This window comes from Furipterus horrens, unplaced genomic scaffold (genome assembly GCF_987537825.1).
Source record: "Furipterus horrens unplaced genomic scaffold, mFurHor1.1.pri manual_scaffold_10, whole genome shotgun sequence".
NCBI lineage: Eukaryota > Metazoa > Chordata > Mammalia > Chiroptera > Furipteridae > Furipterus > Furipterus horrens.
The window spans coordinates 41,978,990-42,002,998 of NW_028327180.1; the positions used below are offsets into that span (position 1 = coordinate 41,978,990).

Below are 24,009 nucleotides of genomic sequence, written 5' to 3' on the forward strand. Positions count from 1 at the left end.
TTGCTTTATCATATATGGGAAATTCCTTTCTTTCTTTTCTAAGATTTTTTTTTTACATAGATGGGGTTATCCTGAGCACATAATTTTGTATTCTGAGATTAATATGTCACATGTACTTTCTAATTTCCTTCAGAACTTTCCAAAAACTTTATCTGTGGTGACTATTTCATCTGCTGGTAATACTATAATTTGCCTCATCATTCCCTCTGGGCGGGAACTTAGAAAGCTGAAAGTGTTTTTAGTATTCTCTACTGTAAACAGTGCTGAAGTGGATAGTGAAATAGGTCATCAGCGTTTCTTCCTTTTCTTTGTGGGATATTATACAAAGAATTGGGGGCCCTCTCTTGCCTCCATTTATCCAGATAATTATACTGAGTCTCTATATTTAACAATTTACTCACCTATTTCTTCAAATTTTTAAAAAAGATTTTTAAAATTTATTTTTAGAGAGAGGGGAAGGACAGGAGGAAGAGAGGGAAAGAAACATCGATCAGTTGCCCCGACAGGGGCCAAACATGCCACCCAGGCAAGTGCCCTGACAAGATGCGGGACAGGCCCAACCAACTGAGTCACACTGGTCAGGGCTACTCATTTATTAACAAACCTTTTAATGGAATGCTCACCACATACCAGACCTTCTGCCTGGGGCTGGCATTACAAATGTGAAAAGGTCCCTCATTTCTTAGTGAGCTAGTCTAGAACAAGACATTGGGAGACATTTGCTAATAAATGTCATCAGGTTCTCACCCAGCAGAGCCTGAAACTTTTCCCAAGAATACAGAGGAAAATGAAGAGCTACTTAGAATGGAAGATCTTGCCACAGTTGGATAAGGATGGACTGATGATATTTTGGGGAGTGGGAGTGGAGCCCTGTCTTATCCTAGTCCTACAGACTCCCACCATGAGTCATGTAGATTTTTAATAAATTCAGTTACACTGGGGCTCATGCAACCCAGGTGAAATTAAAGGAATGCTTGTTTTCGAGCACATGTTATACATCAGGCTCTGTTCTTTGGCATTTATGACTTTATGTCATTTAATATTTGTAATGATCACTGTGAGATGGTTTACTATCTCCATTTTCTACACAAGGTGACTGAGTGGTTAACTAATTTGCACAAAATCCTAAAACCAGAATTCTTGTGACTCTTGGAAGTATTGGTAAAGCTGGGATCCCAACCCACACCTTCAGATACTGAGTCCACAGCCCTTACTGGCTGAGAGTGCACTTGCTCTTGGCCTCTTGGAGCCTAAGAAGGGCCCGAAGAAGGAGTTTCCTTGTATGCTCTGGGAACCATGGATAGAATGGAGGCCCAGCTGGTGGCTTGGGGGAGTGGGATGGGTACAATCAAGAGGAAATGCTATTTAAAAATCTTAATAAAAAGAAAACTTTTTGCATTAAATATGTAGATTAATTTAAGAGGCATTGACACTTTTACATTGAGAAGTTCTTTCATCCCTGGTCAGGCTGTATCTTTTCACCTAATTGGCATCTTCCTTTATGACTTTAATAATGGAGTTAATTTTTTTCTTCCTATAGATGTTGTGGATAATTCCTATAAATGAATTCCTGAATATTTTAGAATTTCAGTTGTTTTTATTGAAGTATATATTACTTTCCATGATACGGGGTCAGGCAAAAGTAGGCATCCCGGGTTGCAGGAACTGCTCATACAGAAGCACGTAATCTGAGTAAGGGGTCCCCAGCCCTCGGGCCACCTCAAGACCTGGCCCTCTACCTGAGCTCTGCCTCCTGTCTGCCTCCCTCCTCCCTATGCCCCCCCCCCCCAATCAATGGGAAAACCAGTCCCTGGTGCCAGAAATGTTGGGGACCATACCTTAGTGACAGACTGCAGAGAGGCAAAGAAGCAAGTCAGGGGCTTAATACTGACTCCTAGGGGGATTGACAGCATCTCCTATGCTTATTCGATCACGCTCTTATATGATCTGCCTACCCTTATATCTTTGCTTGTTTTTCTGCTGGGTTTCAAGTTTTTTCTTATGGATGAATAAGCTTCATTTTTTACATCTTCTGGATAATTACGCATTGTCAGTTACATGCACTATAACACTACAGACTAAGATCTGTAACTTAGTCCTTTTCCTCTATGCATGGTGTTTTATTTGGTAAAAGTTATTTAACTATTCCTTTCTAGTTTGCACTTTTGGTAATGTTTAAGAAATCTTTCCTCCTCTTAACATCAGTAGAGTCCCCAATGCATTCTTCTAATGATTTTGAAGATTTTCTTTCCCTCCTTTAATCTGCAATTTATTTTGCAAATGGCATGAGGTGTCCAGTAGTTTCATTTGCCTCCAAATGGATAGTCAATATAATTAATTGATTAGTCCATTTTTACCCACTGATTTGAAATGCCACCTCTAGCGTCTATTAAGTCTCCTTATGTGTGTGAATCTAGTTTGGGGTGTTCTAGTTCATTCCATTGGCCTTTATACAATGGGACCAATAGCTCACAGTAACTTCAGCCCCTTCTGCCCATGTTCTTCAGTAGTGGCAGGTGGGGAGTCAGGACACCCTTCAATTTCTCCCTGTATGTAACGGGCCACTGCTCAGCTACCCACTTCTGGTTACTGGGAAGGGGCAGCAGCACAAAGAACCATCTCTGCCTTCAAGGAGCTTCCAGAACCTTCCCAAACCCCTGCAGCATAGGTGTGTTCCCATGTGGCAGCTTGAACGTGAGCTCCTCTTAATGCTTATTTCCCTCTTTTGGCTTCACAGTTAAATGGAAAGAACCAGATAGGGAAAAGAAAAACCAGAAAAGAGGGAAGAAATATCAAGCAGAAGAGGAAACCGACCCCAAGCCGGCAGACCACTGGAAGCAGGACTGCGCCTTCTCCATCCAGCTGGCGGTGATGCCGCTCCTTGCAGGTAGCTACACCGTTCCCAACAGCTCCTGGTATTCGGCCGTGGGGCCAGAAGTCCACCAACAGGATGCCCACGGTGACCACAACCCTGCTCTATGCTACCTAATTCCTTGCTCATGGCCACCTTAGCAAAATGAGGGTATCTCTATAATATATTGAGGAAATGGAGACATGGAGTTGTTAAATGCATTTTTAAAGATTACATAATGAGTAAGATTTGAACCCAAGTCTAATTTCAAAGTCTAAGAAAACCTGTGAGAATAAGAAATGCTGCAATTTTGCTTAACACAATGCTGCATTTAATAAACATGTTTCTACAGATTTTGACAAAAACATCTAGTAAAAAAAATTAGGAACAGGAGCTGGTATTTATGTCCCATCATTTACTTCTCAAACGATCTCTGATCCCCCCAATGAACCTGTGGTGGTGGTGTCAGGGGCGCTTATCATTGTCACCAGTTTTGTTCAATGAGGAATCAGAACCCACAGAAGTTAAGTAACTTACCTGAGGTCACACAGCTCAGTGGCAGAATAAGGGTTTGATTGTTTTGCTTTCAAAGACTTACCACAAATTATAAAGTAGGTTTTCTGCAGTTTGATAAATAATAAATAGGCATTAATTAAATCCGTATGTCTTGATGATGGAAAGCTCAGAGTATATTTTGGGGAAAAATATGTGACTTTGTCTTTTGAAAAGGGTAATATTGCGGAAAGAGCCCTCTTATTTTTTTCCTTAGAGAATAATTTCAGACCTATTTCTTTGTGGAGTTTTTGGGGGAGGCCATCCTGGTGCATGTGTGCTTTCTACTGGCCAATCTGCAGAAATTTAGGCTCAGGTCTTTTCTGAGAGGGAGCTAACGAAACCCAGTGTCGAGTTCCACAGGTGCTGGGAAAATCCTACTTCTCATAGGCTCTTGTGTTGATATTGATGCATTTTGAGGAAATACTATTAACTTCTTATTTTTCACTTTTAAATGGATTTTTGAAACTCAGCTTTCACCTGAAGTTGGAACTTTCAGACTGACTGCCTCAGCTTTCTCCCTACCTCAGAGTCCTTTCTAGAGAAACGACATCTCAAAGACTCTTACCCACTCTCACGTTGTGTTCTGAGGGCATCGCCCCCACCCACCCACCCCCAGCTGTCGCACACTTCTGCTTGGAGCAGACATCAGGGGAAATGCTTCCTGGTCCTTGAGTCCCCAAGAGGAGCCAGTGGTCCTCTTGGTGGGTGAGCTCCGGGTGACCTGCCGGACTTGACTCCCTCATCTTGCTGCGACAGGAAGGAGAAGCTCGCCTGGTCATGGCCAGCCTGCTGTGGCTGTTTCCGGCAGAGTGAAGGAAGCCAAGAGGTTCCTGGGCCTCCCCTGCCTCTCACCTGTGCTGTCATGATTGTGTAATGTGACAGTTATTGCAAGAGCTTTGATAACAAACAGAATGCATCTTGGCTCAGCCACTTGCCTGCAAGTTACCCGCTTTCTCTGAGTCTCAGATTCCTCATCTATAAAATGGGAGGGATGATTCCTACCCCTGACAACTATAGTAAGAATTGCATGAGATGATGTGTGTCAACTGCTTAGCATGACACCTTGCACAGTAGGACACAGAGAGGTTGCTGGTATGGAGGTGGCAGATGCATCTTTCAGGACACTGGGTAGGCTGGGTGCAGGCTGGCAGACCTCCAGCAAGACAAACAGCAAGAGAACCTCCTCCCTGAGGTCATGACCAGATGTGGTTGAGTGACACACTGAGAATGGCACTGGCTCAGCAGGTCAATTGTATGTGTTTGCTCTAATGGCATAAGATCTATTCTAAAACCAGCATGATTATTTTTAGTAATCATCTTCAGTTTCAAAACAGCCCAAGAGTTTTGCATACCTTAGTGGTAAATATTGGCTAGCTAGTAACCCAGCAAGATTCTAGAAAGATTCTGTGTTTGAAATAAACTCTTATTTTCATTGCAGAGTGGAGGGGCCAATCTTAGCCAAGCAGAGCAGATTTATACACTGGTTCCAACACTTGTTAGCCAAGAGACCTTGGATGATTATTTAGCATCTCTGGGCCTCAGTCTCCGCTCTGTAAAGCAGAACTCATAGGAGCCACACAGCGTTGTTTGAGGATTCAATGGCACTAACACATGTTGCAGTCTAGCAGCTGTAGGTGCACGAACCACACCGTGTCCTGTCCCCTGGACCTTTCCCCTTGTCCTGAAACAGTTGTTCTCAATCAGGCACTTGTGCCCCGCCCCCAGGAATATTTAGCAGTGGGTGGAAGCATTTTTGGTGTCAGAGTGGGAGCCAGATGTTGCTGGCATCTATAGTGATCCTGCTAAATGTCCCCACAAAAAAGAATTATCTGTCCTCAAATGTCTGTAGTACTAAGGCTGGGAAACCTTAGCCTAATTATGGCTGACGCCAACCTGAATTAATGAATGGTGATTTGACTATATGTTTGTTCTGGATATTTTTTCTAAACTGGGCAATCTTCTCTATGAAAAGGCTTACAAACTTCTAAAACACGAATCATAATTAGTTACGGCCTTACTGAGTTGGCTCTACTGAAGAGAATCACGTGGGAGCAGGGAGGGTTTTCCCAGGAGATGCTCAGTGGCCGTGGAAGCGCCCACTCTTTCTGAGCATGAGTGACTGAGTTTTTATGTGCCCTAGAAATTTATTCACAAGCATTTTGAAAGGAATATAACTGATTTCTTTTTTTTAGCATGTACTATGTGCTGGACAGTGTTCCTGGCACCTTCGCATGCACAACCCTAAGAAAGGTGGTATCTATGCCCGTTTTGCACATGACTAAATTGAGCCTCAGAGAGCCTCTAGCTTGTTGTGGGTCATGTGACTATTAAGGCTCAGCTCTAGGATTCGAACCTAGGTCTTTCTGCTTGCAAAACTGCAGCGTTTTGCATTTTTTTTCTACACCATACCAGTGAAATGAATGGACACCTTTATGAGAAGAGCATCCTCACAGGTATCTGCGTGCCATGCAGTGGCTCAATTCTAGTTGTACATTGCAAAGCCAATATAGAGGGAGGTGTGCCATGCTTGGCTTGGCTCAAACTCATCAGTTATGTTCTACCTCAATATGCTCTTCTCATTAGACCCCAGCAGTTAGAGCAACACCAGTGGATACCAACATAGACATTAGCATGATTTGTTCTTGAATGTGTTCTGTTTTAAAATGATAGCCCGGAGCATCTCTCAATAGAGCTTTCTACGATGATAGAGATATTTGCCCAATCCAGTGGCTCATACCCACACATGGCTACTAAGCATTTGAAATGGGACTCATATGAAGAAAGAACTGCATTTTAAATTGTATTTTATTTTAATTACTTAAAATTTAAGTAGCCACATATAGCCAGTAACTACTATACTAGACAGCTCAAGTCTAGGATGGTGGTTCCAAATCACCTGTGGAGTTTTCTAAAATCACAGTGTGAAGGCCAAGTGAATCGGACCATTTGGAGTGGCACCCAAGTATCTGTGTTCCTTACTGTGTCCTATAGGTGATTCAGGAACTGCTTATACTACAAGATGATCATCAAGATTAAATTACAGAAAATAAATCCTCTTAGAGAATCTGTGGAAACGCAACTTGAGAAACTGGTGTATAACAAGCTGTCTACATGTGTTTCCCAATACTTTTTTTTTAATATTTGTTTTGTGTTGTAATTTTATCATTGGCTCTTCTCAGCTTGCTAGTCCCTCTGTGCATGTCTTGGGAATGTCATGAGTAAGTCTAATGCTGTGTGCATTGTGTATCCCTTCCCCGCCCCCAGGATGGCAAACTGTCATGAGTCGTGGCAGTGAAAGGTCTGCCAACATTTTAGATTGTTTGTTGACTTTAAAAACAGAAGTTCCTATCATGACGGAGGAGCAAAAGCAAGACTTAAACCCCCTGATCATAAAGATCAAAAGTGTTTCCTGCCTTCCATTGCAACCTGTGCCCACCCATGAACTAGAGGTGAGAATGAGCCGGGTGAACTGACATGAGAGCTCCTCTCCCAGCTGATTCCCCGTTGCGTGTCATCCTTATCCCCCTGTGGCTACACATGACATGTATCATCGTCCCCATTCACCATTTAGGGTTTCACAGCAAGACATAAAAGAGGCCGGGTTTCTGGGGTTAGGAGCTAGCAAGTCTTGAGGTCTCCCACTATGCCACAGGTGCCCATCGAATGGAGGCAGTGGTCTTCCCCTCAGAAGGAGCCCCTAGACTTCCTTGTCACCGCAGCAGGGCTTGCTTACTGTGAACCAGCCAGGGTTAGCCCTGCCGTTTATCTTGCAAGTTCCCTTTCCCTCTCTTTGTGGGATTCCTGGCCCTGGATTCTACGTCTTCCTTTTCTTTTGTTTGCTCTCTGGTTCTGCTGGAGCATAACCTCCTGTAACTTCTTGAGAAAAGGTTAAATGATGGAAGATACACTTGGGCTTCTTCAGCCTAAGGATTCATGTCTTTGATGTGTTCTTAAAATCTCTGTCCTTGTCTTTTCTATTTTTATCTTTCTGCTATTCTATTTGTACAATAATTGTCTTCTGAAATTCCAGTTAAGCATATGTTAGATCTAATACCATTCTATTCCATTTCCTCTTAATTATTCCTTTATATTTTTTATATTTTTGTCTTTTTTGTGTAAACATGGTTAATCAATTCAGCTATATATTTTAGTTCACTACTTTTCTCTTCAATTTTTTACTTTTTGATTAGTTTTTCAATTACAGTTGACATATAATATTGTTAGTTTTAGATGTACAAAATAGTGATTAGACAGTTATATACCTTACAAAGTGATCATGACCCAATAAGTCTAGTCCCATCTGGCACCTTACATACTTATTACAATATTATTGACTATATTTCCTGTGCTGTACTTTATATCCCCATGACTACTTTTATAACTGGCAATTTGTACTTCCTAATCCCTTTCACCTTTCTCACCCAGAAACCCAGCCCCCTTCCATCTGGCAACTATCAACTTATTCTCTGTATCTATGAGTTTGTTTTGTTGGTTCATTTATTTTGTATTTTTTTTTTTTTTTTGGATTTCACATGTGAGTGAAATAATATGGTATTTGTCTTTCTCTGCCTTTCTTATTTTACTTAGCACAATACCTTCTAAGTTCATACATGTTTTTGCAAATGGTAAGATTTTATTCTTATGTCTGGAGTAGTATTCCACCTCTATCCACTCGTCTAGCAAAGGATGCTTAGGTTGCTTCCATAGCTTGGCGATTATAAATAATGCTGCAATGGACATAGGGGTGCATATATTTTGCTATATAGATTTTCTTTAATTTCTGTCTGCAGCGTTTTATAGTTTTCAATGTATGGGTCTTATCCATCTTCCATTTAATTTCTTCTTAAGCATGTTATAAAAACCTATGCTATTGTAGGTGATATTTAATTTTTTTCATTTTTAAATTATTCATTGCTAGTAAATAGAATTCCAATAGATTTGACCTTGGTGATTTTTAAAATTTAAAAAACATAACAAATATATTTGTTTTATGCATCTGACTATATTAATACATCATGCCTTTGTGTGTCTGGTTTTGCTAGTAGTTTCTTTTTTCCTTAGATGTTTTGTGATTTTTACAATGATTTCATGTTCAATGGAACTTTTTCTGTGGAATTCTTTGAGGCCTAGGTTGAAAGTGGATATCTCCAGAAAGGTTTCTTAATGACTTCATCCAGGTACCTGGGAGCACTACCAACCCAGGATTGTTTTAAAATAAAGTTTCAGCATTGGTGTAAAGTAAATGAGATACCTGGAATATGGATTTGGACCACAAATTTGTGTAACAGTTAGCTTTTGATTATAAAATCTTAGCACCATGACCAAAACATGCAAGGTTTCCTGTTTTCTGCTTCAGCACAGCTCTGCCCCTCCTTTTACTTCATTTTCCATGCCCTCTTAAGCCCCAGACATCTCTGAGTCTGTCTTCCCCTTGTGGCAGCATTTTGCTCCAATGCTTAATATGGTAAAGATGAGCCTGCGCCAACACCTCCACGTGTATGTCTGGAAAATATGGTTTACTTATGTCCACCTTTTCTTTGCCTGGCCTTGGGCTAAGAGCTAAAAATACAGACGTAAAAGGGCACATGGCCTGTCTTGATGGCACTCAGTTTGGGAGGAAGAAATCACGACTCATGTTTTTGAGCCCTCTTCTTGTGCCAGCCACCATCTTGGTGCTTTGGCATATGTCACTCAGTTCTGGGAACAACATGTAGAACAGGCTCTCTCATTGGTGTGAGGAAACCCAGACAGCAGGGGCTGGGGGTGGTGAGGGCAGCCCTGAGATTTGTGCCCCCTGCACGGGGAGCCTTCCTTCAGAGGAGGGACAGAGTGACTGCCACTGCAGCCCAGTGACCCGATGTCTCCCTGCTCTCTCGTAGAGACTGTGCATCCCTGTGTACTGCAGGTACCAGTTTCATAAGACTCCGGTGCACCAGACTGAGGGGCAGCCTCATGGAAGCCGAGTCTCCTTCCAGGACATCAATGTCATCTTCCTTGGGGCAATGCACCCCAATGACCTGAGGGAATACCTGGAGGGCCCTCCCATGGTCGTAGAAGTTCATGACCGGGACCGAAAGTCAGAGGAGTATTCCCGGAAGCCAACCCTCTTTGGGGAGGATCCTCGGGATTCATACCTCAACTTCCAGGCCCTCATCTCTCCCAAGGAGACAGAGAACAATCCCTTTGAATCCCAAAACAAGATGTGGGACCCTTACGGGGTTGCCCAGGTAAGTTTTGCTGACCTTCTCTTTGGCCACAAGTACTTGAACTTGGCCGTCCCCATCCACAACTGTGAGCCCAAGCCTGAACATCATGGCCAGGACAGCAGGAGCAGGAAGGTTGTGGGGTTTAGGGCCCCTACCGATGCCCTCCATCGTGGCCCAATGCCCATGGGCAACTACCTAGAAGCCAACTCCCTGCTCAGGCTGCGAGTGGACATCGCAGTGCCACTGCGGGCCGTGGCAGAAGCCGCCAGTCCAGACCTTGCAGGCACCCAGTTTGGCCGCATCATTTTCGTATTTGACTCCAGGGAGGTCTTCTTCCTCTATAGCCTGCTACAGGACATCACCATGCTCAATGCCAAAGCCCTCGATCTGGACTCCTATCCTATCCCAAACATCCAGCAGATCCTGTCAGCCTTTAAGGTGCGGGTGAAGATCCAGGAGAGGCAGGACCTGGATGTGCTCACCGGCTTCCACCTGCAGGATGGGAAGACCCACCTTCTCGTTTTGGAAGGTGTGGCTGACCAAGGCTTGAAGCGACTGTGGGAGAGCCAGCAAAGCCGGTAGGTGGCACCGGGGGGACTGAGTGAGTGAAGAGATCTTTCAAAGCCAAGCTGAGGTTCCCTGTCCTGCTCTGTGAGAGGAATACAATCACTCATTTCCTCTTGCAGTTTATTGTAAGGTGCTCCTCAGGACTCAAGAACTGGATTGTATAACAAGAACTGATGGCCTTTAGTTGAAGGGAAGGCTTTAGAGAAGGTGGTTCATTCAGGAAAATGGGTCCTGCCTTCTGACTTCTGAGGGGCCGACTTGGTTAACAGGGAGCATAATGTTTTGTGTGGCCCTGGTCCAGGTTTATGGGGCTAATAAACTGTGAATGGGGCAAAAATAATGTGCTTTATGGCTGTAAGGTAGATACCACAAAGCAGTAGATTTCAGCTCCCCCCGGTAAGATATATCTGATTGTTTTGAATCTAGAGGGGCTGCCTAGGCTACGGAAAATGCCTCCTCCGTGAAGGCCTTCGGGAGTACCTGATGGCTCCTCAGTGGGGACGTTGTAGAGGAAACTAAGTGTCTGATTCTGAGCTGGTGCAAGTGGCCCCTCAGGATCCTTCCATTCTTTAGTTGTGATGACATGACATGATAATTCTCTTTTCCTTTCATGATATTTAAGAATCCTAGTTTGGATAAATAGGACCTCCCTCCTTATCTGGTTTTGCTATCAGGGTAATGCTGGCCTCACAGGTTGAGTTTGGAAGTGCTGCCCCTCTCCTATTTTTTGGAAGAGTTTGAGAAGGATTGTAATTAATTATTCTTTGAATGTTTGGTAGACTTCACCTGTGAAGCTGTCTGGTCCTGGACTTTTGTTTGTTGGGAGGTTTTTCATTACTGATTCAATCTACTTATTAGTCATCAGTTTGTTCAGATTTTTTTATTTTTTCTTGATTCAGTCTTGTTAGATTATGTTTCTAGAAATTTATCTGTTCTCCTAAATTGTCTAATTTATTGGTGTATAATTGTTCATAGTCTGTTATAATCCTTTGAATATCTGTTGTAATGTCTCCTATCTCATTTCTGATTTTATTTATTTGAGTCCTCTCTTTTTCTTGGTGATTCTAGCTAAAGTTTTGTAAATTTTGTTTATCTTTTCAGAGAACCAGTGCTTAGTTTCATTGATCTTTTCTAATTTTTTTTTAGTCTCTATTTCATTTACTTTTGTTTTGATCTTTCTTACAAGCGTACCTCAGAGATATTGTGGGTTTTATGGGTTTGATTCCAGATCACCACAATAAAGTGAATATCACAATAAAGCAAATTACACAAAGTTTTTGGTTTTCTAGAATATATTAATGTTATGTTTACCTTATATTGTAGTTTATTAAGTGTGCAAAAGCATTTTGTCTAAAATATGTACATAATTTTAAAACCTTTTATTGCCAGAAAATTCTAACCCTTTTCTAGTCTTCATCAAGACAATATTTTTGCTGGTAGAGGATCTTACCTCAATTTCTTTGAAAATGACATTATCTATGAAGTACAATAAAGCAAATACAATAAAATAAGATATGCTTTCTGATAACTTTGGGCTTTATTTTCCTTTTTCTAGTTTCATGAGAGTCAAGTTAGGTTGTTTGAGATTTTTCTTGTTCCTTGAGGCAGACACTTGCATTATGCATGCCTCTCACAGAGCTGCTTTTGCTGCATCTTACAAGTCTGAGTAGGCTGTATTTCCATTTTCATTCCTCTCAAGGTATTTTTTATTCCTCCTTTGATTTATTCATGGAACCATTGGTTACCCAGTTGTACGTCGTTTAATCGCTACATATTTGTGAATTTTCCAGTTTTCTTCTTTTAATTGATTTCTAGTTTAATACCATTGTGGTTGGAAAAGATGCTTGATTTGATTTCAGTCTTCTTAAATGTATTGACTTGTTTTGTGACCTAACCTATGCTCTATCTTGGAGAATGTTCCATGTGCACTTGAGAATAATCTTACTTTGTTGATTTTATGTATTTCTGTACTGATTTTCCATCTTGATGACCTATCCATTGATGTATGTGGGGTGTTAAAGTTCCCTAATATCACTATATTGCCATCTACTTCTTCCTTTCTGAGAAAGACTGGAGGTATTTTCAGCTCTGCTATGTGTGCAGAACCAGACAATCAAGGGATGGCAGCAGCAAAAACTGGATTACCAGGCTTAAAATCTGGGGCAACAGCTACATGTAGAGACTCCTGATGTTCTGGAATGTAGCAGATGGCGACATAAAGATGGAGCCCCCTGGCTGAACAAAGCAGAGGGGGGATGCAGAGATGGCATGTAAGAAAATGAGAGAAAAAAAGGTGGTCCCTACCAGCCTCTGTCTCTGGAAAGTATCCCATCAGGCCCCGGCTTTAAAATTAGCAAATGAGTCTATGTCCCGTCAAGTCTGGGTACTTTTCAAAGACTTGCTTCTGTGCTGGGCCCTGGGCAATTGGGTCCAAGCACCAGCCCTTTAAGAACCATTTCTGTTTGCCACAGCCCCACAAATGTTGTGGGGGTGAGTCCCATTAGTTTTCAAAGCTAGATGTTTTGAGGGCCCATCTCTTAGGTGCTGGTCTTAAAAGCTGGGGTGTCCAGTGTGGAAAAGGAACCCTTTGGTCCTCAGGGCAAAGTTTCAGTTTTGAGTTTCCCTCTGGTTGTGAGTTGTTGTGCCAGATGTGGGATTTACAGTGAGATTGTGTCCACCTTTTCTACCTGCTTCTATGTGTATTTCTTCTTGTTTGCCCTATGTGAAGAGGTCACTCTGCTAGTTTTTACTTTTGTTTGTTTGTTTGTTTTAAAACCATTCCATATGTAGCTATAGATTTGTTGTGTCTGTGGGAGGAGGTGAGTTCAGGATCTTCCCACATCACCATCTTCAGCAGAAACCTAAGTTAAGTTTTGGTTGTTCTGTTTTATTTTAGGGGTTTTTTTCCAAAGCATATCCAATTACTGAAGTACCACTTGCTGAAAATACTATCTTTCTTTATAGAAATGCTTTTGCATTTTTATTAAAAATAAGTGGGTCATAAATGTCAGGATGTATTTCTAGGGTTCACTATTCTGTTCCATTGATCTATGCATCTATCCCTTAATGAATACCACAGTCTTGATCACTGTAGCTATATAATCAGTCAAGTAGAGAGATTCCTTCCCCTTTATTCTTTTTTCAAAATTGTTTCAGCTATTTTGGTTTCTTTGCCTTTTCATATACATTTTATAATAAGCTGTCTATATCAATAAAAAGTCTTGCTAGAATGTTAGTAAGAATTGTGCTAAACCTACATATCACTTGGGGGAGAACTGACATCATTGCTATGTTGAGCCTTCCATGAATATGGTATGTTTCCCCATCTATTTAGATCTTTAATTTCTTTCATCAGCATTTTGTAGTTTTTAACATACATGTTTCAATACATTTATATCTTTTTTTTTTTTGAGTTACTTTAAATGGTATGGTATTTTTCATTTCATTCCGACTGTTTATTGTTCATATATAGAAATATAATAGATCTTTCTTTGTTGATCCTGAGGCCTAGCTAAACTAGGCTTGGTTTGAGGAGTGTTCATTTGTTTTTGGTGGATTCCTTGTGGTTTTCTACATAGACCACCATATCATCAGCAAATAGGGATAGTTTAGTTTCTTCCTTTCCAAACTGTCTTACTTCCTTAGTGTGCTGGCTGGCACTTGCAGTATGATTTCATATCCCAGTGGTGATGTCCTTTCCTTGTTTCTGATCTTTGGGGGCAAGCATTAGGTCCTTCTCCATTACATGTTTTGTTAGGTATAGGGTTTGGGAGATTTCCATTGCTAGGTTGGGGAAGTTCTACTCTATTCCAAATTTACTGATGGTTTCCTAATTTGCTGGCTTGCATAATTTATAAAATCAATTCCAGGTAGATTACAAACCTATTTGAAATAATCATAGACTTAACATAAGTCACAAAAATATTATAGAGAAGTTGCATGTACCCAATACCCTGTTTCTCCCAATGGTGACAGCTAACATAAATTGCCCTGTTGGTGGACACAGTACAATTAATTAGACCACAATTAACTGGTCTTATTCATAGTTTATTAGAAAAATCTATTTTTTTAAATTAGTATTATAACAGTTTTAGGTGATAATAAAGTAGAACATATTCAGGACCTCAGAATAAAGAAAGATTTCTTGAATAAGACAAAAGTATGAGGAATAAAGGAAAAAAGCCCTGGCCAATATGGCTAAGTTCACTGGAGCATTGTCCTGAAGGCCAAAGGGTCATAGGTTCCATTGGGTCTGCTGCATGGGCAACAGCAGACCCTCCATATCACCCTGCCCAGGCTCTGTAGCTTCAGCTTCACTGGAGAGGACACTCCAGCGTCATCACAAGATGTCGATTCAACACGGGAGGAGACAGATACCGTGTCACTCCCGAGTTGGACTGCACAGCCATTCTCGGCTGTGCAGATAGACTCTTAAGAAGCTACACCATCGTCTCTCGAGACGGACGGCTGCCGACGACGACGACATAGGTTCCATTCCTGGTCAGAGCACATGCTCAGGTTGCAGGTTCAATCCTCAATCAGGATACATATGAGAAGACAACTGATTGATGTTTCTCTCTCACATTGATGTTTCTCTCTCTCTCTCTCTCCCTCTCTTTCTAAAAGCAATAAAAAAGAAAAAAGAAAATAATGATAAAGTTGGCTACATTAAAATTATGATATCTGTTCATCCAGAGGCATCATAATAATTGTGAAAACACAAGCCACAAATAGAGAAAAAAATATTTTCAATGTGTAGAGCTAGTATGTTGAACATATATCATAAAATGCATGTGAATCAATAACAAAAAACAATAAAAATATTCCAGTGGAAGAATGGGCAAAATACTTGAACACATACTTCACAAAAGAAGAAACCCCATGAATAAACACACAGCTCTAGAAGCAGTATATGCAGGATATGTGTAGACTTCACCAAGTTCAACAAGGTGTAGGAACAAAGTGTGCCAAACACAGGGTGTGGCATAGCAGAGTGTGTTTAGAAACTGCCAGACTGATATAGAGAGTGCAGGTAGCAGATGGGTGAGGGACAGTGGAACACAGGCAACACGAGGCTGTTTTCAGCAATTTTTTTTAAGTATATTTTATTGATTATGTTGTTACAGTAGTTCCAATATTTTTCCCCTTTGCTCCCCTCTGCCCAGTACCCCCCTTCCCTCCAGAAATCCCACCCCCACTTAGTTCATGTCCATGGGTCCTGCGTATAAGTTCTTTGGCTTCATCCTTTCCTATATTATTCTTAACATCCCCCTGTCTATTTTGTACCAACCTATTACGCTTCTTAGTCCCTGCACCATTTCCCCATTTCTCCCCCCTTCCCCCTCCCAGCTGATAACCCTCCAGATGATCCCCATACCTATGATTTTGTTCCTATTCTGGTTTGCTTAGTTGGATTTTGTTTTTATTTTTTAGATTCAGTTGTTGATAGTTATGAGTTTGTTGTCATTTTAGCGTTCATAGTTTTTATCTTTTTCTTAAGTAAGTCCCTTTGACATTTCATATAATGGCTTGGTGATGATGATCTCCTTTAGCTTCACCTTGTCCAGGAAGCACTTCATCTGCCCGTCCATTCCAAATGATAGCTTTGCTGAATAGGGTATTCTTGGTTGTGAATTGCTTTTCATCACATTGAATACTGCTTGCCAGTCCCTTCCTGCCTGCAAAATGTCCTCTGAGAAATCAGCTGATAGTTCTATAGGCACCCCCTTGTAGGCAGCGCTCTGTCTCTCTCTTGCTGCCCCCAGGACTCTGTCTTTATCTTTCACCTTTGGCATCTCGGTCATGATGCGTCCTGGTGTGGTCCCCTCTGAGTCCAGCTCACCCGGGACTCTCCGTGCTTCCTGGACCTGTATGTCCATCTCCTTTGCAAAACTTGGGAAGTTTTCCTCATTTTTTTCAATTCTTGCTTCCTCATTCTGTACTGGTTGACTTGTTTTTTTCTTCCTTGTGTTCCAAATCATTGATTTGAACCCTGGTTTCCTTCCCTTCACCACTGGTTTTGTGCGGATTTTCCTGTTTCACTTAGCATAGCCTTCACTTCTTCTCTTATGTGTTTTACATACTCAAGCATATCTGTCAAGCTTGTGAGCATCTTTATCACCAGTGTTTTGAATTCTGCATCTGTTAGGTTGTCTATCCCCTCATCTGTTACGTTGGCTATCTCCTCATCGCTTAGTTCTCCCACTGGAACCTTGACCTGTTCCCTGTTTTGGGCCATACTTCTCTGTCTCCTCATTCTGACAGGCTCCTGTGTGTGTTTGCCTCCACATCCCAGGTAGAGCTGTCACTCCTGTTACGTTGTAAGGGGCAGAGCCTTGGGCATTCGTCAGTACAGGGAGACCTCTTTCACCACGTTGTGGCGCTGTATGTGGGGGAGGGGTCCGAGAGGGAACAATGCCACCTGCCAAGCACTCATCCCTTTTCCAGGCACCTCTCCCACTTCCACACTGGACTGGTGCCCCTCTAGCTGCTTCCCTGGCAGTCGTTCCCAGAGTGCGTGGGACTGCAATGTTCTAGGACCACGGGGACCCTTTAAACAAGCGCACTCTGCTAAGACTGGCAGTTTCTGCCTCCACCCGAACCCCTACTGGTCTGCACAGTCATAAGCAATGAGGCTTTATTTTCCCTGGTGCTGGGACCGTGAGCTGTGAGGTCTGGTGAGGAGCTGGTAACGCTCCCCAGGTGTCCCTCCTGACTTTTTAAAACATGTGACTGCACTTTCTGCCAGCCCGCCACTGCCGCTGCTGCTGCCACTGCTGCTGCGGCCACCATACTGCATCCTCTTCGCCCCGGCTGCGCCCCTCCTACCTGTCTGGATGAGTATTTCTTCTTTATGTCTTTGTTTGCTGGACTTCCATGTAGTTTGATTTTCTGGAACTTCTGGTTGTTTCTAGTTTTGAGGTAATTGTATTTCTTCTTAGTTGTGGAGGGAGACACAGCGTGTGTGTCTACACCTCCATCTTGGCCGGAGGTCCTCTGGTTTCAGCATTTTCACTGTCACTCTCCCCTTCAAGGTACAAGCAAAATATAAATGGATGAATAAACGAATGAATGAATGAATGAATAAGTGTCAGCCAGAGCAAAGCAGCAGCATTCCAAGAGCCTGCAGGACAGTATTAAGGCCCTGTCCTATGGTCTCCTCTTGCAGAATTACCAAGTCAGATTCTCTTGCAGAATTAGCAAATCAGAGCACGGGAAATACAAGGTGCTCTACAACTCTCAGCTGCTGTTTCAGCACCGCATATACGCAGACCTGGAGACCATCCTGTACCGTGTGCACCTCTTCAAGCCACTGTCACAGCTCATGAAGCACATGTCACTCTACTTCCGCAATACCATGATGCAGAAGACCTTCCAGGCCCTGACCAGGTATGCACCCCAGCCTACAGAGATGGCAGTTGCCAGCCTGCCTATGGCAATGACCATGGGTACTGTTTGCTTCTTCCTGATCCCCTGTTCCACCCTCCCTCCCTATTCCTCAGAAAGCCATTCTCCAAAGATCTGGGTCTTTCACTACTTGCACCCCTTTGCCTTTGCCAATACTTCTGCTCCCATACTGGTGACCTCCCAGACCTTCAGTGGGGAGTACTTCCCCACACTGGGAGGCTGCGTGCTCCACCTGCTGGTTGGCATGGCTCATGCTTACCTGCAGAACTCCTCGTTTGTGGATAGAATGGCCACTGTCTTGTGCCTGCCTGTTTAGAAGAGGAGATTGACAATGAAGTGTGCAGTGGGGGGCGCATGAGCCCTGGGCACACCATAGCCACAGGACTCAAGCCGGGCTCCACTCTATGGAGGTGGCACAGTGTGGACACTGGACGAGGGCTGGATCCAGCCAGGTCTGGGGGTGTTGTAGCTCTGCCACACAGCATGGAGGCTGCTGGCAGGGCAATGCTGCCAGTGGTACAAGTTATGGGTCACCAGCAGGGGCGAGCAACCAGGACCATACTGCCGAGGCCTAAGCAGTGGTGGAGGCACAGATGGAGGAGGAATCACTGCCTGGTTGTGAAGGCTGGGCAGCCTGATCCCCCACCCCCACTCCATAGGCCTGCTGGGGCCCCGACCACCTCCAGACACATGCTGTGAGAGGAAGAGGCTTTGCTGTTGCTTTAGGACACAGAGCTGCCTCCCTGAGCCTCTGCCAGGCAGAATTGGGCCTGCAGTGCTCCAGCTGGGTGGTGGGCACCCATATGAACTCACCCGGGTCTGTGGCCTCAGTTGGAGTGGTCCTGGGCCCACTGTACCTTCCTTCACCCTGCCCACCAGCACCAGACCTTTATCTGTGAGCCCCTCCCCACCAAGTGCACAGAACACATGCTGCCCATACACAGCTGTCACTTACACTTACCTTTTCCTCTACAGATTTATAGAAAATCACAGTTTTATCGATATACAACTAGAAACCAGATGGAAAACGTTAACACACACATTCTATTCTAGAAACATGTTAATAACTTTAAAAAAATAAGTAACTTTGTTCTTACCGCCTACTCTTACTAAACAGGAGGAAGCGTGTTCTTCTGTGTGACTGAGGATTTGTGTTATGGGGGCGTTCCTCAGCATGACGTGACATGATGTTCCAGGGGGAGTGTAGGAGAGGATGACAAAGTCTCCTGCAGGAAAACTGAGAGAATAGTGATGGTGACAATAGCACCACTTTCTATTTCCAGGCTTTCAGTATTCAAGCTCGAAGAATCTAAATGAGCAATTTTATGAATCTTATTTAACATCTTTAAAATTAAGGTTATGTGAACATAGGGTAAAATACAAGGATGGATACTTACAAGCAGTGGGAAATAATGGAGAGAATTATGCCGTACTTTCCATAAATGTGCAGCTATTAATATTTAAATTTAGGGCAAGAGTGGTTTGCTTGACATTATGAGCATAGCCTGGATTCCTTCTCTAATTGTAGAAGAGTTAAGAGTTGCCATATTATCTCAGATTCCTCTCACATGTTGGTGGGTTTAGTAATTTATTCATTCAACTATTTTTAATTAAGTATATTGTGTGAGCTGCCCCCACATCCCCCTCTGCTCCAAGAGGGAGGCCCAATGGCCCCCGGTGGGGCGGTTTCCTGGATTAAGGCCTGTGCCCCATGCCTTCGGAGCCCCCCGCGAGATCTCCGAGCCTGGGCAGATGGAACAGGACACAACAAAAGAGGTGGCGCAGCCGTAACATCCCGCCAGCACTGCATCGCCAACCCACCAAGGCGCAGGTGCCTGGCGGTCCCACGCCCCCACCTCTGGGTCCTACCTAGGCCTCAGAAGGACTCTGCATGCCTACATGGCTGGCTGTGCCTGGAAGCAGGACTTGCCAAATCTTCCTGCACAGTGACATGAGGCACACTTGTGTGCGCTGACCAGCCTGGCTCCAAGGGGACTCACAGTGCCTGCACGTGTGGTGGACGCATCACTGTGCACACCCTGCTGAAGGTTGCACATGCGCTGGGCATGATGGCCAGCTGCCCGGCAACCCGGCCTCACCTGGGGCTGTGGTCACCGGGCAGCCGCGCTCACCCTGTAAGGTGCACAAATGAAGTCCCCTTGTCACTCGGTTCAAGGTGAGAGGACAGGAACATGCAGGAGCCGCATACAGGAGACAGATGGCCGTGCCTCTACTGCTGAGCAGTCCCGGCCTACAGGGACAGGAAATACCGTGGGCCAGGCGCTCAGCAGAGGCTGAACGAGGCTCTTCTCTGGGAGCCAGGGCCCTCCTGCCTGGGCCGCTCCCTCCTTCCTCCCAGCTGCCCAGCCCCAGCTGGGTCCAAGTTGCTCCCTAGGAAAAAGAGGGAAGGGGGCACAGAACCATATCCATTGAGCCCCTTCTTCTATAGTATCCCCCAGCTCCCCACTGCCTGGGTCTGGGCCTGAGCTGTCCCCACAGAGAAGGGGGCAACCGTGTTCCCCAGGCTAGGTGTTCCCAGGTTTACCTCCTGCAGCCCACTGAGAGCCCCGTCCTGCCACTAAAATGACAAGGAAGGACAGACAGGAATGGGCGGCTCTCAAACGCTTTCCTTCTCCTTCCTATGAACGCGTGTTTACCAGCTAATCAACCTCTCTGAGTTTTCATTTCCTCCTGTACGATGGGGATGGTTTGACCTATCTCACCAGGCAGGTGAGGCTGAGCAGGGTGGCCCTTCTGTGTTCCAGGATCTACTGCATCTGCCACTACAGCAGCAGCCTCCGGGAGGTGATCGCCAGAGACCTGCTGCCCTCCTCCTCCATGATCAGAGACTTGAGCCAGGAGTTTGGGTTGCCCATTTCACAAGAAGAACTCATAGACGGAAAGCTTTTGGCCATCCCACCTCACCCTGCCCCCAATCTTGAGGATTTTCGAAGCCGGAAGTCCACCCTCACTTATGAGATCCTTGCCCACCAGGAGAAGTACCTGCAGTGGCGGAATGTGATGTTGAAGAATAAAGGCCAGAATCACAGTCTGATCCAGGTGGCACTCTCTCTCCTCTGGGGTCATGGGTCAGGGGTCCTGGGCCTTTGCCCCACCTGGGTGTCCAGTCCCATGCCGAGAGATATAGGGCAGACAGCCAAATCTCAAATGCTGCATCTGTCGCTGGCCTGTTTCTGCCCTCCTGCCCTGGGATCCCAGGCAGGTGGGCAAGAAGTACTGGGTGCAGGGCTGACCCACACCAGAAGCAATGGTTCAGAGCCCCCGCACACCCACCCTCCTGAACGGTGAAAAGGAATCCTCGCAGGTGCATTACCTTTGGCCCCAGAGTCCATCTTTGAGGAGGAACTGTGCATGCACATGGGTGTGAGTGTGTAACATCTTACTTAAGCTGCTAAGGGCATGGATGTTATCAGATGTCCCAGCAACACAGGAGATAAACTAAATCTGCATGAGAAAATGTAAAAGGAAGAGAGTGAGAGACTGAGAAGCTGGTGAGGTGATGGAAGGCTGGGTATTATATGGCCTGAATGGCCAACAAGAACCTTTTTTACCCCATACCAACCAAAAAGACAAAAACACCAACATCTAAGGTGTGACTTCATGTTGTCTACTCATGGTCTATATGAAGTCACCTACCCTACTCCCACCCCAATCTCTAGTTTAAAAAAAAGCCCTTTGAATCCCTTAGAAGTGTGTAAGCTTTGCATGTGTGTGTTCTTTATGATACCCTCTGGGTCAATACCTGTTGTTGCAAATGGTGAGATTTCATTCTTTTTATGGCTGAGTAATAGTCCACTGTATATATGTACAACTTTTTAAATGCAATTATCTATGATGGACACATGGTTGTTTCTATATCTGGGCTACAGTATATAATGCTGCAATGAACATAGGGGTGCATTTATCTTTACAAGTTAGGGTTTTCACTTTCTTTGGATAAATACCCAGAAGGGGAATTGCTGGGTCATATAGTAGTTCTATTTTTAATTTTTTTAGGAAACCCCATACTGGTTTCCACAGTGACTGCACCAATTTGCATTCCCACCAACAGTGCACAGGGGTTCCCTTTCTCCACCTCCTCACCAACACTTGTGGTTTGTTGATTTATTGATGATAGCCATTCTGACATTTTTTAAAATTCAACTGTTTGGTTTTTTGGTGTTAAGTTGTATGAGTTCTTTATAAATTTTGGATAATAACCCCTTATCAGATGTATCATTGGTGAATATCTTCTCTCATTCAGTGGGTTGTCTTTGGTTTTATTGATAGTTCCCTTTGATGTTTATTCTTTTATTTGCAATCTTGTCAGCTGTTGCTTAATAAATGTGGAGACTATTGTTAGATGCACAAGATGTTCAAGAAGATGTTCATCTTCTTGTTTCTTTTCTTAAATATACAATATCCCTTTTTGCCTCTTTAGATAGATTTTTATTTTGAGTTATGTGGTTAGATATTAAAAATGCTACTCCAGCTTTTTTGCTTGGGGTTTCTGATCCCTTTCTGCCTAGTGTGTATTCTTCCTCCCTTTAATTTCAAGGTTCTATCTTTTTATCCAAAGCAGTATTTTTTAATATGTGAGTGTGAGCATCTTTTTTATTAAATTTATTGAGGTGAAATCAATTAATATTGTATAAGTTTCAAGTGTACATTTCTGTGATACATGATCTGTGTAATTGCATTGTGCGCCCAACACCCTAAGTCAAATCACCTTTCATCACATATATTTGACCCCCTTTACCTTTACTACCTTCGCACCTCCCCTTTCCTTACAGACAGCATATTGTTAGCTTTAAAAAATGCAACCTGAAATTCTTTAATTGGCAAACTTAACTCATTTCCTGTAATCATTGTTTGATTTGGCTTTCAGGGGCCACCTCATTTTATTTGTACAGAGTACAAAGTAATCTACAGAACAACTTTTGGCCAGCACTTCAGCTTTAAACTCTTCTCCCCAGCTGCAATGCACCAGCTCTAGGATTGTGAAGGAACAGGAACCTCTCGTTTTATTAACAGTGGACTGACTAATTCAGACCAGCCTTCCCAGAAGACAACCAGAACTGGACAAAATACTAAATATTCTGATTGAAGCTACGTGTGGGCCATGACAAGACCCTAGCCTAGATGGCCTGTCTAGCACAGTCTTCTCAAAGCTACTCAAAGGCCTGAGTTCTGTCCCCTGGCAATGGCCCTCGGCCTGCCTTTGCCTTCAGTCCCTGTTGCTGCAGCCACAGATGTCTTGTTCCTGGACCAACTTTTTTCATGCATGTGAAACACAGATTTACTTAGTCCTTCTCTTGATTACTTTGCACTCTTACAGAAATTCCTCAAAGATTCCAAAGTTAAGACACTGGGGCTTGGCCCAAAGTCCAAGGTCAACCTCCTGAGTTAAAAAAAAATTTAAATGAAAGATAGTTATTTGCTGAAGGTTGGTAGGCAAGTGAAAGGCGAGCTGAGCTGCACAGGACTTAACAATTTAGAGTAAAACTCTGTCTTTTCTGGGTCCCAGCCACCTTTCTCTGCAACCTTTCTTCATTGTATTTTTATTCACAAAGAAAGCCAATAGACCCTTTTTAAAAATTTTATTGATTTTATTTTATTTATTTTTTAAAGATTTTATTTATCTATTTTTAGGGAGATAGGAAGGGAGGGAGAGAGGGAGAGAAACATCAATGTGTGGTTGCCTCTCACACATCTCCAACTGAGGACCTGGCCCACAACCCAGGCATGTGCCTTGACTGGGAATCAAACCAGCGACCCCTTGGTTTACAGGCTGGCACTCAATCCACTGAGCTACACCAGCCAGGATGCCAACAGACCATACTGAGGCTCTGGAGGGAAGAGGGTGGCAGCCCTTGTGCTTCAGCTCATCTCTCCCCTGTATACACCATGAGAGGCCCAAGCCTCTCCCACTGCTGACCACCTGAGCCATAAACTCTGGCCAAAGGTTCTGTGTTCCAATTCCAGTGACCTCAGGCAAAGGTCCTGTTTCTGGTCGATTGATTTCCATTGTCGACAGTAAGGGACTGGACAAGATGGCCTTCTGGCAGGGCTCTGTGATAGAACGGCATCTCCAGTATCCAAGAATCAATACTTGCAGCCATGTGCCAGAGCTGGACATGAGCTGGCGGTGAAGGGGGCTTGTGCAGGTAATGACTGGTGTCTCTTTCTTCAGAAAAACATCATGGGAGCCTACCAGGTTAGCAAGAAGCCTCCAAAGTCTGTGGCGAAGGTGATTAGAAGTTCATCCCCCACCAAAGATGCCGTCTATAACTACAGTATTCAGACTCTGAACTCCACAGAGTTTGCCAAGAAGGAGCTATATCGTGAGATGGCCAAGGTGAGTGAGAGGCTCAGAGACTGGCAAACGGCGACATGCTTATACTCCAGGCAGGATAACGGCAG

The 24,009-nt window shown here is 43.8% G+C and overlaps 1 protein-coding gene across 1 annotated transcript in view; it reads left to right on the forward strand.

The window, feature by feature from the left end:
* Nucleotides 1–24,009, forward strand: part of CFAP92 (cilia and flagella associated protein 92 (putative)) — a 33,293-nt gene that overhangs the window by 8,306 nt on the left and 978 nt on the right. Inside the window, exons 5-12 of the mRNA XM_090290190.1 lie at nucleotides 740–822; nucleotides 1,193–1,280; nucleotides 2,738–2,887; nucleotides 6,671–6,855; nucleotides 9,286–10,190; nucleotides 17,374–17,568; nucleotides 20,352–20,646; nucleotides 23,780–23,944. Coding sequence (XP_090146316.1) covers nucleotides 740–822; nucleotides 1,193–1,280; nucleotides 2,738–2,887; nucleotides 6,671–6,855; nucleotides 9,286–10,190; nucleotides 17,374–17,568; nucleotides 20,352–20,646; nucleotides 23,780–23,944 — 2,066 coding nt within the window. The remainder of the gene's footprint in view (nucleotides 1–739; nucleotides 823–1,192; nucleotides 1,281–2,737; nucleotides 2,888–6,670; nucleotides 6,856–9,285; nucleotides 10,191–17,373; nucleotides 17,569–20,351; nucleotides 20,647–23,779; nucleotides 23,945–24,009) is intronic.